The 14,168-nt window shown below is 49.6% G+C and overlaps 1 protein-coding gene across 4 annotated transcripts in view; it reads left to right on the top strand.

Annotated features, from left to right (window-relative positions):
* Window positions 1-14,168, top strand: part of IGF1R (insulin like growth factor 1 receptor) — a 299,971-nt gene that overhangs the window by 246,061 nt on the left and 39,742 nt on the right. For all 4 annotated transcript variants that reach the window (XM_042988145.1, XM_042988146.1, XM_042988147.1 and 1 more), the window contains 5 exons: window positions 3,133-3,347; window positions 5,586-5,712; window positions 7,709-7,947; window positions 10,443-10,610; window positions 10,773-10,977. In XM_042988145.1, the coding sequence (XP_042844079.1) occupies window positions 3,133-3,347; window positions 5,586-5,712; window positions 7,709-7,947; window positions 10,443-10,610; window positions 10,773-10,977 (954 nt within the window). The remainder of the gene's footprint in view (window positions 1-3,132; window positions 3,348-5,585; window positions 5,713-7,708; window positions 7,948-10,442; window positions 10,611-10,772; window positions 10,978-14,168) is intronic.

Here is a 14,168-nt window from a genome sequence, read left to right as displayed (position 1 = left end):
GTCAGGATATCAATACCTATAAAACCCGGGCATCTGTGTGACTACAGAAAAATAAACAACTTAATTTTTTTATATATATTCTATGAATGTAAAGGCAGTAAGCTTAGAAACAATTAGGAAATCACATTGATTAATTGACGTATATAGCCATTTCCTTTAGGAAACAATGAAAATCTGTGAGTGTGTGTGTGCCTGTGTGTGTAAATGTGCAGGCAAGTCTCTCTGCCTTTTACCGTCTCTTAATTTTCACCTAATCATGGGAGGGAAGTTTGGGGCGGAGCCAGGCCCCAACCTGGGGTTGGAGAAACAAGAACACTATTGACAGGCAGCTCCTGATGGCTTGGTTATTATTTTGACGAGGGTTTTATTTTTGTTTCTTCTGTCGCTCACACAGGCTCCATAACGCCTGGGTTTTATTGATACTGGTATCCTGGCCCCAGGCCTTCTCAGTGTTGTAAAAAATGTTTGTGTTTACTGTAAAAAGATAATCTTGCTTTTCAAAGTGATTAATCACATACACAGAATTTCAGTGTGCCTGCCACTCATTTGTCAAGTTCCTGATTTATAATTCATGCTTCCTCCATGGGGAAAAGCATGTTTTGTTCAGAAGGTATTTTCCGTGTAGTTCTGTTCCCTGCCAGTGAAATCCGTTTACTAAAAGGAAGCCTCACCCCGAGTTGAGACAGGAGCTTGACCTGGTTAATTGGCCTGCACTCCCGGCCTAGAGGTTTCTGCACCAACCAGATCTTGTCCCCTGGGACCAAGACAGGAACCTGGGAGCAGCCAGACCCTTTGGGGTTTGGTGTCGGCACTGCAGAGTGTCCTTCAGAGCAGGAAGTAACCGTGGGCAAGAATGGGAGAATAGGAGGCATCTGTTTCCACCTGCAAACCCCTCCGTCAGTTGTATGCATGCATCACCCTGCTTTCTGCAGCCTGGCAGTGCGGGGGGCGGGGGGGAGGAGAGTGGCCACTGGCCCAAGGGGATGGCCCATCTCACCTTGCCACGTCCCAGCGCTCCCCAGTTGTACACATGGCCTTGCGTTGCGTATGCTGAGTCTCGATTCATTTGGACAACATGTCATGTTCCTTTTTCAGTGGATATACGTGTTAGGGAGTGAGCTCTTCCCGAAAGGAAAGTGTTACTGCCTCGCAAGTTTTGGCCACCTGGTTTGGTGGCCATGAATGTGTCCGGGGACCTCAGGGTGGGTTAGTGAGGAGCCTGGCTTGGTTTGAGAGGTGCTGCCTTTGGACTTACTTGGCCCACTGGACCCTGTGTGGGCAGGACTCCCACCACCACCACCCTGCACGTGTGTGGACGGACAGCGCCCAGTGCTTGTCGGGGGGCTGGGCTCAGGCTGGTGGGGCAGATTCCAGCTCAGCGTTGTGACTTCTCCCGGGCATTAGGGTCTTGGACTCCTAAAACCAACAGGGAGCTCAGATGTTCATACCCCTTGTTGTCCTGACTATGTGTTCATACCCTCCTAGTCCTATGAGTAAACCAGACTGATGGCTACAGAAAGTTCTAAGTGAACTGCCCATGGCTACGTGGCTCATTCATGGCATTTGTAGTCCTGAACCCCTGTCTCCGAACTCCCTTGTGAATTCCCATGAGTGCATCACAAGTCTGCTTGGCAGCATTTTAACCATAAGTTTTGCTTTCTTAATGAATGAGACTCAGGCTGGGGATTGACAAGGCAGGTGGAGGTCCTGGTCTGAGTATACATGAAGAACCTCACCAGGTGCAGAGAGGGGCCCATGGACACAGCCTCTAGGGAAGAAGAGGGCTTTACACTTCTGTCTGGCTCTCTTGGCCCTGGAAAGGGGGCTGGATCCTTTCTTCCCAGCAGTTTGTGTATTGGATCCTTAAGTGGATCTTAGAAATAGCTCAAAGTGCTGTACCAATTCCGTTTTGTATAAAGTGCTCGAGTGAGCCCCGGATAGAGCCTGAGGCTGGGGACCAGGAGGGGGAGAAGATAGGTTCGAGGTCTATGTGGAGCTGACCTTTCAGCCCAGAGGACTTGGATGGGCAGCAAGGTCCTGCCTGCCTGGTTTCCCCAGGGACCCGGAGAAAGGGGCGTTATTGCGTGGATCTTTCTCCAGACCCCTAAGCTGTAGCTATCTGCTCTCCCACCTCCCGGAGCATGGATTTCTCTCTGGGTAGCCAGAGCTGTTGCTGATTCCGCCGTCCTCCCATCTTCCCTTCCGTCGACAGGTGGAGCCGCTGCTTCTGTGTCCGCCCATAACTCACTTGGTCAGCTCTGGACCTCCAGCCCCTTGTCAGTGCCCAGCACCTGTTAGACCAGTGCTTCTGCCGGTGCGATCCCGGCACCTGAAGGTGTCAGCACCACTGAGGTGCAGGGTGCAGGTTAGCAATGCAGATTCTTGGCCCACATAGACCTACTAATGAGAAACTCTGGGAGTGGAGCCCAGCACTTGGAAAACAAGCCTTGTGCACACTAGCCTTGTGTTGGATACTGAGTCACTGTTGCCTGGATGATGTGGCCCAGAGGGACTGCCCTTAGCGGGGGTGGTTTCTCTTTCCCCACCTTCTCCAAGGCGGGTGGTGAGGCTTTTCAAGATGGGGTGAATCTGGAGGAGGGAGCAGGCCCAGGGCTGGTCCACCACTGAGTCTGGCTCCCTGTCCCCATTCTGCCTCCTGCCCCATCAGACACCGCTGATGGCACGGGTGGGATTTACCCCCAAGGATAATGGCAGACTTTCTACAGCAAATATGTAAGCTGTTGCGGTTGAGTAGCCGAGCGTGTCTGTTCTCCCGTGGACTGACTTCAAGTGCATTATACATACTCTGCTCTGAGAGAAATACCCAAAGGCATTTCTGTGGAATGATTCCAGCAACACCCTCTGGTACGCGAGGCATCATTTTGTTGGTAATAGAGGTCCTAAAATTAATTCGTGTCTTCCCGATTCCAGTACGCTGTCCTGGAATCAGATGGTTGCTGTTGTGAACAGGAACTGTCCACGCTTCCCCACTATTAATGACTAAGTCTCTCACTGGCAAAGGCAGCGTGTTCCGGAGCCACGTGTGGAGGACGGCCCGTGTGGCTCGGCCAGTGGGTGAGAGGGGACACTGGGCAAGGGCCGGAGAGCTCACGGTGGTTTCTGTGCTTTCAGGAACTACTCTTTCTATGTCCTCGACAACCAGAACCTGCAGCAGCTCTGGGACTGGGGCCACCGCAACCTGACCATCAAAGCTGGGAAGATGTACTTTGCTTTCAACCCCAAGTTGTGCGTCTCCGAAATTTACCGCATGGAGGAGGTGACCGGGACTAAGGGGCGCCAGAGCAAAGGGGACATCAATACGAGGAACAACGGAGAGCGAGCCTCCTGTGAGTGGCCCCTCCTCCTCCGGTCTAGAACAGCGGCTCCGTTTGTGGTCCCCTCCTCGCTTCACTTGGGGGTAGGGGGACACGAGGCCTCCGTAACTAGCACTTTGCTCACACGTGTGTATGTTCAGAGTCGGTAGCAGGGCAGATTCATGACACGTTCATGTTCGTGCTTCTCCCTTAGCATCTAGATGAATGCACTACACATTTATAAATAGGTTCCTACACAGATTTTCCAGAAGTGCTTACAGAATGCAGAGTTAAATGTCCATGTATTTTATATATATATAATGTATGTATATTATATGTGTATATTATATATTATATATAATCTCTAATATATATTATTATATATATATTATATATTATATATAATCTCTAATATATATTAGTATATCTCTAATATATATTATATATATTAGAGAGAGAGAGGGAGAATCCTAAGCAGGCTCCACATTCAGTGCACAGCCCAACGTGGGGCTTTCCATCCCACGACCCTGCTATCATGACCTGACCTGAAATCAAGAGTTGGATGCTCAACTGACTAAGCCACCCAGGTGCTCCAATTTAAATGTCTTTTAATGCATAGGCATACGGTCAGATTATTTGTCACAGAGGAGCTAGTTCCCTCCAGGGAGCGAGCTCAGCTCCACTGCCCACAGCATAGGGGAAGTCTGAGGGCAGAGGGGGCTAAGCCCCAAGCCTAGTGCATAGCCCTGGGGTGTCTGTCTCTCACTTGGCCTTCTCCTCACTCACACCCCAACACGAGAAAGATGGAGAGAGTCTGTAGACTCCATGAATTGACACTGCTTTCTTAAATTTAGAAGAGTGTAATTATAACCTTGCAACGGTTACATGACTTTTACCTTTAAGGTCCCGTATCTGAGCTATAGCAGTACATTTCTCAGCTAACCCTGTATGTAAAGCGGCTTTTGAAAATGTGGTTCTGTTCAGGTGGATAGAGTTCTAAAAGTAAATTGTCTCTCTGTCCTCGGCCTTTAATAAGGGAAGGGTCTTAGGAAAAAAAAGAGAGTGATTTATAGGATCAAAGATGTGCACACACGGCACACGCAGGTTCGAGAAACTATTAGCATTTGATTAGTTTTGCTGGCATCTGCATTTACCCGGTAGATACTCAAACTGCCCAGGAAGGGTTTTTGGAGGGAAGAAGCCTGATGCAAGGCGGGATGGCGTGTTTGCAACCACCAGCTCCTTGTCCTTGACATGCCCACACAGCCCCTGCCGGACTCCCTGTTCTCCTCCAACTCAGCCGGTCTGCCCTATCAGATTGTGACTACGGTAGCCGTTTCTTTCCCATTGAAAACAAAATCATGTTTTCTCTTTAAATAACCCTCGAGCGGGAACTGGAGTGTTTTTCTAATCTCATATCAGCACATTTTGCCCCCCAACTTTTTAGTATTAACTGCCTTCAGCCTGCGCTTCACCTACTGAGTACGTCAGGATTCAGGCAAATAGAGGCAGAAAAGGACAGTCTGTAGGAGGGCTCCAAGTCTCCCTGAGGAGAGGCGGTTAGCAGCTCTTCCCCGGTCCTCGTGGTCCTTTGAATCTGGCCAGAGGAACAAGACAGAGACTCAGAGCTGGGTCCCTGCCATACCTCCCCAGCCACGTCCCACGGAGCACAGGGGGCTTTGCCAGGTGACACTGTTCTTGTCAGTGCTTACTTCATTCCCGGTGGTATGTCAGCCCCAGCTGGAGCCTCCGGGAAGCTTCCGTGTCCTTCCAGGCCGATACCACGTTTAGACTGAAAGTGCCCCACTGTGGCACACCTGGTCCGTTAGCCCGTCTCTGCTGGTTGAGCAGGAGCAGGCGGAGACTCCTAACACTACAGAGCAGGTGCCCTCCTATCGCAGAAGATTCAGCCCAGCTTACAGGGCTCACCTTCCCCGGCCCCCTTGGCAGCCGCGTCTTAGGGCTCAACAGAAAGGGCAGGTGCCTGGCTGTGTCAAGCAGCCCTTCCCTGTCGGGCTCAGACTCGCAGGGCAGGGCCAACGCAGCCAAGTGTGCTAAAACAAAGGACCAGGCTGGTCGCAGCTCCATGTGGGAACAAGTCTGGGTCCTTAGTAGAAATAAGAGAGCCACTGAGAAGTCCAGAAAGGGGCTTATTAGCATGCACAGCCAGCCTTGGAGAAGAGGGAAACGGTGCGGGGCAGGTGGCTTGTCAGACACTCGGAGGGAAAGGACGTCCGTCCCTGTCACTCACAGATGTACCTTTCGCCCCAGGTGAAAGTGACGTCCTGCACTTCACCTCTACGACCACGTGGAAGAACCGCATCATCATAACCTGGCACCGGTACCGGCCCCCTGACTACAGGGACCTCATCAGCTTCACCGTCTACTACAAGGAGGCGTGAGTTTCTGCGTGGGCAGGGCTGTGGGTGGGGAAGCCCGTGCTCCACCCTCCCTGGCTGTCACGTGACATCCATCACCGCGGCGACAGCCACAACACTACGGTGTCGGCTTGGGGCCTTTCGTTCTCCAGTGGGTAGTTAGAGGGGTTGGCATAAAATAACTCCAAAGAGCAAAGTTTGTTTTTTAGAGGATTAGGCTAGTCCAGACATCCATTAACTGGGGTAGAGGATGTGCCCGCCAAGCCATACCCCAGGAGCACCTGCACCGTGCAGGGTGCTCAGCTTCCCTGGAGGGGACCCCCAGACCGATCTGTCCGCTTATTCCTGTCCCTCTACCCACGGGCCCTTCCCAAGGCACCGTCCTCTGCTCTAGGTCATGAGCCCTCCGAACTAGGGATGGAAAAGGGAGAGAGACTGACCTCCATGTTTTGAACCTCTCATGATTTCTCCCAGCATCTGTGGAGGCTTTGTGCCTTCAGGGGACACCTGCCGCAGCAGCCACGATGTCCTCCTCCAGACGGAAGCTCTTGTTGGGTCTCCCTCTTCCTTCCTTTGCCTCTTGTCCAAGTGCTTCCCCAGCCTGCTTAGTCACCCTCCTTACCCGGCTCCCACTGTGATGTCGTAGGTCTCTTTCCCCAGTGATTGGCTTCCCCGGGGCTGGAACCAGAGCCACTAATGGCAGTATCTGGCCCCCTTTCCCCTGCCGGAGCCAGAGTCCTAGGGAGGGTCATAGCAGTGGAGAAAGCAGGTCTCGGGATTATTACGCATTCAGCATATTTACACGTGGGAGTCACTCATGGCCTTCCATTGTGACCACACAGAGGGGTATGTGAGTAAGGTACTTAAGCCGTCCCAACTGTTTGTGAACAAATTTGATTTCCGAAGCTGTATTTTAGACGTGGTTTTTCTGTAGCAAAAGTCCTTTTTCTCCAAAAGTTATTTTTCATCAGTAGCTGATGTTTGCATTAAATGATTACACTTGTTTTTTTTTAATGGTGAAAAGTGCCACAATTGGAAGAGAGAAAAATAGCATTTGCATATATTCTTTTTTTTTAATTTTTTAACATTTTTATTTTTTTTTAATTTTTTTTTTTAATGTTTATTTATTTTTGAGACAAAGAAAGACAGAGCATGAGCAGGGGAGGGGCAGAGAGAGAGGGAGGCACAGAAGCTGAAGCAGGCTCCAGGCTCTGAGCTGTCAGCACAGAGCCCGATGCAGGGCTCAAACTCACGAACTGTGAGATCATGACCTGAGCCGAAGTCGGACGCTTAACCGACTGAGCCACCCAGGTGCCCCTAACATTTTTATTTTTGAGAGACAGAGAGAGAAGGGTGTGAGCAGGGGAGGGGCAAGGAAAGAGGGAGGCACCGAATCTGAAACAAGCTCCAGACTCTGAGCTATCAGCACAGAGCCCGATTCGGGGCTCGAACTCATGGACATGAGATTATGACCTGAGCCGAAGTTGGATGCTTAACCAACTGAACCACCCAGGTGCCCCTGTATTCTTTTTTTTTTTTCAATGTTTATTTATTTTTGAGAGACAGAGCGTGAGTGGGGGAAGGGCAGAAAGAGAGAGGGAGACACAGAATCCAAAGCAGGCTCCAGGCTCTGAGCTGTCGGCAGAGTCCGACACGGGGCTTGAACCCACAAACCGTGAGATCCTGGCCTGAGCCGAAGTCGGACGCTTAACCGACTGAGCCCCCCAGGCGCCCCAACATTTGCATATATTCTTAGGGAGCAGTGTCTGCGATCCCAGTAACAATTAGAACTTACCCTTCCTGAGGCAGCGGCTGCAGTTCTATCGGGCGTTTGTAACCACGGTGAAACCTGGGACCAGTTGCTTCATTTTCTTCTTCTATAAAAATCCGATTGATTATTTTATTTAGAATTCCTGTTACAGAAAGGGTGACATACTCGGCCCCTGGGCAAGGCTTCTGAGCGCCTCGATGGCAGGGACCGAAACCTTTCTCTGAGCTTCACCCGTTATCTTTCAGACCTTTTAAAAACGTCACGGAGTATGATGGCCAGGATGCCTGTGGCTCCAACAGCTGGAACATGGTAGATGTGGACCTCCCTCCCAACAAGGACGTCGAGCCTGGCATTTTACTGCATGGACTAAAGCCTTGGACGCAGTATGCTGTTTACGTCAAGGCGGTGACCCTCACCATGGTGGAGAATGACCATATCCGCGGGGCCAAGAGTGAAATCTTGTACATTCGCACCAATGCTTCAGGTATCCATGCACCATCCATCCCACATTTTTCATGAGCTCACTGTGCTTGTTTATCACAGGAACCGGTCAGCAGACCAGCAACTAGCGTGCCTATAGTTTTCTCTACCTTGGACCAGTCTGTCTTTTATGTGCCTTTCTTATCAATAGATAATGCTGTATCCTTTCTTTTCCTGGTCCCAAAACCCTAGGCTCCTCTGGTCCATTTTTCGGATTCAGTAGTGCCTTCCATCACTCACCTGCCCTGTGCCGGTGAGCCCAGGTCCTCCAGGGTGCTGGCTTGGTTTTTTTGGACGACCCAGCCGGGATCCAACCCCCTATAGCTTACCCTTCTTGTTTATTTTCCCTTTTTTTTTTTTTTTTTTTTTTTTAAGTTTATTTTGAGAGAGAGAGAGAGAGAGAGAGAGAGAAAGCGAGCGAGCAGGGGAAGGGCAGAAAGACAGGGAGAGAGAGAGAATCCCAAGCAGGCTCCACGCTGTCAGTGCAGAGCCCAATGCAGGGCTCGATCCCACAAACCACAAGATGGTGACCCGAGCTGAAGTCAGGACTCAGACGCTCAACTAACTGAACCACCCAGGCACCCCCTCTTGTTTATTTTCATAGTTGAACCTCCATGCTGATTTGGTGTTCCGGGACTTTCACATGGCTCGTTGGTTTTTTGTCTTCATTCTGTAGGGACAAGGGTTCCAAGGAGGTAGATAAAATTTGGAAAACGTCAGACAGAGTATGTTGTGAACATTCCAAGTATTCACTGGTGAAAATGCTCCTCCTTTCTTTGTCTTCATTTCCTTAACCACCTCATTTCTCAACTCCAGGATCTGGAAGTAATGAAAGGAAACGTTTGTGCATGTTAGCCAAGCATATAAAACCGGCTTTGAAGTAGGAAAATGCACATCATTTCTAAAGACAATGATACATATTCTTGGATGGGAGCTGTTTTTTAAAACACCCATAAGGTAGCACAAAATATGCTGAAATGGCAGAGAGGGTGAGGGAAAGCATTGATGGGGAAGACCTTTGGCACATGCATTGCCTGCTTTCTCCTCCCTTCCCCTGCTCCATCTCTAGGATCCCATAAGGGGTCGCAATCATGTCACAGACCCTGAAGTGTTTAGAGAAATAAATCTGGCACAGGCTTCTGATCCTGGGTGTGGGGCAGTGTGGCAGAGATTCAAAGGCAACAAAACAAGTTATTCTTCTTAAGGTTTGGAAGTCATTTATCGTGGACAGCTCGGGAAAAATAAGAATCTTTCCTCATTATGACAAATACTTAAGAAACCTATTCCCTTTCCCCATAGATGGAAAACTAAGCACCATACAAATTGAGCCACTTCCCTACATTTTGGCCCCTGTCCTTACAAATGGTAGGGACAGAGGGGAAACCTGGTCCTTTGCCTCTGCTTTTTTGTGACACTTATCATTGAAACATCTGGGGTAAGCTGTTTTTTCTTGAAATACTTGATTTTGGAAACCTGAAAATGGCTGAGCATTCAGTGGTTATGTTTCTCCTGAAAAAGCTGGCACTAGTCACGACTTTTCCCCAAAGCATCATTCCAGACAGGTGTTCAGAACCTTGTGTATCATATTACGGGCTTTGAAGTACCCGTAAGGTCTTTGCCCCTTTGAAATTTTAAAGCGGCTTGGATGACCATGTTGTTTAAGTGACATACAGTAGAGAGTTCTCTTGCATTTGGGAAAACCCATGAAAATCGGTGTTTTCTTGTGAACCCAAGGAAAGTAAGATTTCAGTGGTCCTGGGATGCGTTTGCCCTTCATACACAAGACACCTCTGAGTTTGGGTTTGGGTTTGGGTTTGGGTTTGGGTTTGGGTTTGGGTTTGGGTTTGGGTTTGGGAGACAATAGTAAATAAAACTTTACCAGATTATTATGCTTTGCCTATAAATCGATGTTCTTTGGCTGATAACAGTCCAATGTTTGCAGTCAGGGCTCTGTGTGTATTTGAGTTTGCAGACTGCTTCTCCTACTCCTGTCTCAGTCATTCCACTGAATGTGGTTATAGAATTGAGAGACGTGCGGGCCCTCTATCTCCACGCTTCTCACACACACTCCAGCCGTTTCCTACTTCCTCTCTCATTTTGGCATCTTGCCATGTTTATCAGAGCTCCAAAATCTCAGATGAAACGTAAGTCAGTCCGTTTCACCTCTTACAAAACTGCCAGAGTCCAACACTTTGGAGAATGGCAGTTGCAACCCATGAGAAAGACACGGTGCTCCAAGTAGATTTGAAGTCACCCACTGTAACCCTGGTGTGGCCCCCACAACCCTGTCTCCATTTGCAGCTCGGCCCTGTTTGTTTCCACAGAGGTGACCTGAGGATAGAGACCGTACAGAGAAGCGATGGAGTTTAAATTCATACGATTTCAAAACAGGGTTCTGTTTTCATGTCACGCGTCCGTGCCCTCTCCTTCTCTGGGCCACCCCCACGGCTTCTGGTTGGTTTGCGGCAAGTTCCTGACGGCCTTTGTCCCTCTTTCCAGTTCCTTCCATTCCCCTGGATGTTCTTTCGGCATCAAACTCCTCTTCTCAGCTCATCGTGAAGTGGAACCCGCCGTCCCTGCCCAACGGCAACCTGAGTTACTACATCGTGAGGTGGCAGCGGCAGCCCCAGGACAGCTACCTTTACCGCCACAACTACTGCTCCAAAGGTGAGGACGGAGGGTGGAGGGTGGGGGGACCGCAGCCCAGCCCCCGTCTTCTGAGCGACCCCGTGAAGCTGGCTCCGTTCTCCATTAAAGGCGCTGACAGCCACCAATGTCTGTGACTTGGCTTTCATTTCGGCTCCTGTTGGCCTTCTCTCTCCCGAGCAGACAAAATCCCCATCAGGAAGTATGCCGATGGCACAATTGACGTCGAGGAGGTGACCGAGAACCCCAAGACCGAAGTGTGCGGCGGAGAGAAGGGGCCTTGCTGTGCCTGCCCCAAAACCGAGGCCGAAAAGCAGGCGGAGAAGGAGGAGGCTGAGTACCGCAAAGTCTTCGAGAACTTCCTGCACAACTCCATCTTTGTGCCCAGGTACCGGCGTCCTTTGAAAACGTCCCCAGGCTGGCCCTCCCCAGGCAGGTTCTGTTGCTTTCTCTCCAACGGGGTGGTTTGCAGAACCCCAGAGCCGTCAAGGGGGAAACAACAAAGCAAGGTGTCCATTTGGTTGAGTGGAGGGCCTGTGGAAGCCGGGTCGCCCTGGAGGGAAGGGGAGGGGGCCGAGGGCTCAGGCTGTCGGGGGCCGTTTGCGTGATGATGCCGCTGCCTCAGCCACACAGCCTCCCGCAGAGGGCAGATGGGCTCCCTTGGCTGTGGGGACAGGGAAGGGCACTCTGCAAGGCGTAGGGGAGAGCCCCTCTGGCCCATCCCACTTCTCCCTGCTGCCTCTTGAGCCTGGCTAAGGAGGAGTGACTCAAGAGGCAGAAAACCAGAGTGAGCTTTGAAAGGGGTCTAACTTCACGAGGGCGCCTGGGTGGCTTAGTCGGTTAAGCGTCTGACTTCAGCTCAGGTTGTTCATGAGTTCAAGCCCCTGCATTGGGCTCTCTGCTATCAACGTGGAGCCTGCTAGGGATCCTCTGCCTCCCCTCCCTGCTCCCCCCACTGGCTGTGTCTCTCTCTCTTTCAAAAATAAATAACCATTAAAAAATGAAAAATTTGGGTTTTTTTTTAACAATTTTATTTTGCCACACTAAAAAATAGTATAAAAAAAGTGGAGGGGAGTCCAGCAGGGTAGCTCTGTGATGTCTGTGAAAGAGACGGAAACAGAGTAGTGGTCCTCGTCTCCCTCTTTCTCCTGAAAGTTTATAGTGTGGGGGTACCTGGGTGGCTTAATCGGTTGAGCGTTCAACTTCGGCTCAGGCCATGATCCCACGGTTTGTGAGTTCAAGCCCCATGTCGGGCTCTGTGCTGACAGCATAGAACCTGCTTCGGACCCTCTCCCTCACTCTCTGCCCCTCCCCCACTCATTCTGTCCCTCTCTGTCTCTCTCTCTCTGTCTCTTTCTGTGTCTCTCCTCATTCTCTCCTCTCTTTCTCAAAAATAAATAAACATTAAAAGAAATTTTTAAGAAGATCATAAAGTGGAGTTTGCCTCCTGCCTGAAATGTGGACAGTGAAACTGGATTCAGACCAGTGCTGCTCCTGTGAGCTGCAGGTTCCTCGGTCCCCATAGTGCCCCAGCCTCCAGCCCCCTGCCAAGCATGTTCTCAGATCACTGTTCTTCCTGCCACCGACCCTGAGAGGCACCAGAAGCCTGTGGCTTCTGTTTATTCTGTAATTACCTTGCCCTTAAAGGCTTACTTAGGTTGTGTCAATAAAGTTGCTTTTAAAGTGATTTTCTCTGTCAAGTGACCTTCCTAATGTTTGTGTAATAGTCAAAGATAGCCATCTTGCTTTGAAAAATCATGAAAATATGAAATAAAGACCTTTAGAGTGCAGGCATCCTTTCCTTTTCAGAAGGAAGCCCTTCGTCGCTTAGTGGCTGTCTGCCCTTCCTGTGCCCTCTAGGGAGTTGTGAGAGCCCACGGTGGGTCCTCTTGACCCGCCCCACTGCAGATGCTCCGATTTGCCTGGTAGATTATGGGGCTGCGGTTCAGGTGCTAATCCACGTTGTCTGTATGTCACAAGTAGTTCCAAGAATAAGAACGTTTGAGGAGCTCAAAGATGAGAAACTCGAATTCAGGCTTAGCGACTTCTCCAGCAGCCTAATTAATTAACAGTCTATTTGGGAGCTGGCCCCCTTTTGCCACACACCAGGGTTCCTGCCCTTGGTGACATTGCCTCTCAACATGGGCCATCTCCCCCATGCCAGCAGAGGCTCAGCTAGTGTCCCTTCCTGTGGACACAGAAGAGGGTGAATTGAGAGTGTCCCAAACAGGCTGGCCAGGAGTTCTCTTGTTTATTCTCCAGCAAAAGCTATCGGCTATGTTGCTGTCCCACTGACCTGCCAGAAGCTCAGGTTGTGAGTCCAGGCTTTGGGAAAGTTTTGCTAAAGGGCCCCGAGCTTTCAGTTTGTAGTTTCAAGGCAGTAGTTTTTTTTTTTTTCCCCCTCATTAGATGTGAAACACAAGATCGGGCAATGTGAAAGCAGAGTTGTGGTTGACACAGAAACGATTAATGCATCGTGCTTGTGTTGTTGAATTCAAAACTAAGTTTCTCCCGTGCCGGATTCCCCCTGATGAATGCCTGCACCCTGACATTCTCTCTCTCCTAGGACAAGTCTGACCTGCTAGTCTGTCTTCTCATAGGAGGAATATAAATACCATATTTGCTTTTGGTGAGCAGCCCCAATTTATAAGAACTTCATTTTTTTTTTTAATGCCTCCTCCTGAGGGCATTAATCTGATGTCCACAAAATTTGCAATAGAATTCGGGTAGAAGGAATAGTCTGTGTGGCAGAATGACTGAATCATCAAGGAGGGTTTTCTGTTTTAGAACTAAATTATCCAAAGATGATTTTTATTTCTTTTAATTCATTCTAAGAACAATCTATTGGGTGGGGGGGGGGGTGCTAAAACCAGTCAAGTTAGATTTAGTATGTTACATATTGTCCAGTGTGTCCCATATGGTTTGAAGGTTTGAAGTAGAATGGACAATAGAGTTTATAAAGTGCTTTCTGGAGTCAGTATTCGGTGGTGAATGCCTTTTATTGACCACTGCCTTCATTTTTTTTTTAAAGTTTATTTATTTATTTTGAGAGAGAGAGGGAACATGATCAGGGGAGGGATAGAGAGAAGGAGAGACAGAATCCCAAGCAGGCTCTGTGCCATCACCGCAGAGCCTGACTCCAGGCTTGAACCCACGAACCACGAGATCACAACCTGAGCTGAGATCAAGAGTCAGATGCTTAACCAACTGAGCCACCCAGGCTCCCCTGCCTTCATTTTTTAAATCACATAGTTGGGTTTCAGTAGCAAACGTTGGCAGGTGTTGAAGAGTGAAAGATTTTCCAATGGAGTAGGTTACGTGATGGAGTGGGAGTGGTTTGGAAAGCGGACGGTGATGCTGTCGGTCACACCATTTGGAAATGTGGCTGTTTACAAAGAATCATGGGCATGCCATTCTGCTTGTGCCATACCTTGTCTTCCTGATAATGTCCCATGTGGCCTCCCTTCCCCCAGTCCCTAACTTGGTGCCATTAGTAAGAGCTCTGCAGTCTCCAAAAGTGTGGTGTTTAGAAATCAGCTTGACTGAACTTCATGGTGTAATCCCAGGTAAATGGGGATG

The sequence above is a fragment of the Panthera tigris genome, chromosome B3 (assembly GCF_018350195.1).
Source record: "Panthera tigris isolate Pti1 chromosome B3, P.tigris_Pti1_mat1.1, whole genome shotgun sequence".
In the NCBI taxonomy this organism is placed as follows: domain Eukaryota; kingdom Metazoa; phylum Chordata; class Mammalia; order Carnivora; family Felidae; genus Panthera; species Panthera tigris.
This window is presented reverse-complemented; position numbering and strand designations above follow the sequence as displayed.